The sequence below is a fragment of the Podarcis muralis genome, chromosome Z (genome assembly GCF_964188315.1).
Source record: "Podarcis muralis chromosome Z, rPodMur119.hap1.1, whole genome shotgun sequence".
Classification (NCBI taxonomy): Eukaryota; Metazoa; Chordata; class Lepidosauria; order Squamata; family Lacertidae; genus Podarcis; species Podarcis muralis.
The window spans coordinates 389,644-390,701 of NC_135673.1; the positions used below are offsets into that span (position 1 = coordinate 389,644).

The following is a 1,058-nucleotide window of genomic DNA, read 5'->3' on the forward strand; positions in this document are numbered from 1 at the left end:
ATAATTGAAATTAATAATAATAATAATAATAATAATAATAATAATAATAATAATAATGGCATTTTATCAGGGGACCAGAGGATGGGTATAAATGAAATTAATAATAATAATAATAATAATAATAATAATAATAATGACTGAAAGCTAATGAGACTTGAGATTTCTCAAAATTATCTTTTCCTCTAATAATAATAATAATAATAATAATAATAATAATAATAATAATACAAAAGAGACCAAAGACAGGAAGTTGCAGTTTCTGAATCTATTTATTAGGAGAAGGAAGAGACCTCCAAGGACCATAGAGATGTTCTTCTCATTCCTAGAAGAGAAGGAGAAGAGGTGAAGTTTCCAACATGGTCCAACTTGGGAAATGTCCATCAAGGGAGACTTGGGAAATGTCCGTCAAGATCAACCTGAGATTTCCCAAAATGGGAGATGTCCATCAAGATAGACCTGACATTTCCCAAAATGGGAAATGTCCGTCAAGATAGACTTGGGAAATGTCCATCAAGGTGGACCTAGGAAATGTCCATCAATGCAGACCTGGGAAATGTCCATCAAGGTAGACTTGGGAAATGTCCATCAAGATAGACCTGGGAAATGTCCATCGACTTGGGAAATGTCCATCAAAATAGACTTGGGAAATGTCCAAAAGATAGACTTGGGAAATGTCCATCGAGATAGACTTGGGAAATGTCCATCAAAATAGACTTGGGAAATGTCCAAAAGATAGACTTGGGAAATGTCCATCAATTACACTTGGGAAATGTCCATCAAGATAGACCTGAGATTTCCCAAAATGGGAAATGTCCATCAAGATAGACCTGAGATTTCCCAAAATGGGAAATGTCCGTCAAGATAGACTTGGGAAATGTCCATCAAGATAGACTTGGGAAATGTCCATCAAGGTGGACCTAGGAAATGTCCATCAATGCAGACCTGGGAAATGTCCATCAAGGTAGACTTGGGAGATGTCCATCAAGATAGACCTGGGAAATGTCCATCGACTTGGGAAATGTCCATCAAAATAGACTTGGGAAATGTCCAAAAGATAG

General features: G+C 36.5%; 1 protein-coding gene across 1 annotated transcript in view; it reads right to left on the minus strand.

Moving 5' to 3' along the window:
- Positions 1–250: 250 nt before the first annotated feature.
- LOC144326146 (extracellular fatty acid-binding protein-like) overlaps positions 251–1,058 on the minus strand; it is a 13,603-nt gene continuing 12,795 nt past the window's right edge. The window contains exon 7 of the mRNA XM_077922337.1: positions 251–322. Within this exon, the coding sequence (XP_077778463.1) occupies positions 317–322 (6 nt within the window). The 3' untranslated portion in view covers positions 251–316. The remainder of the gene's footprint in view (positions 323–1,058) is intronic.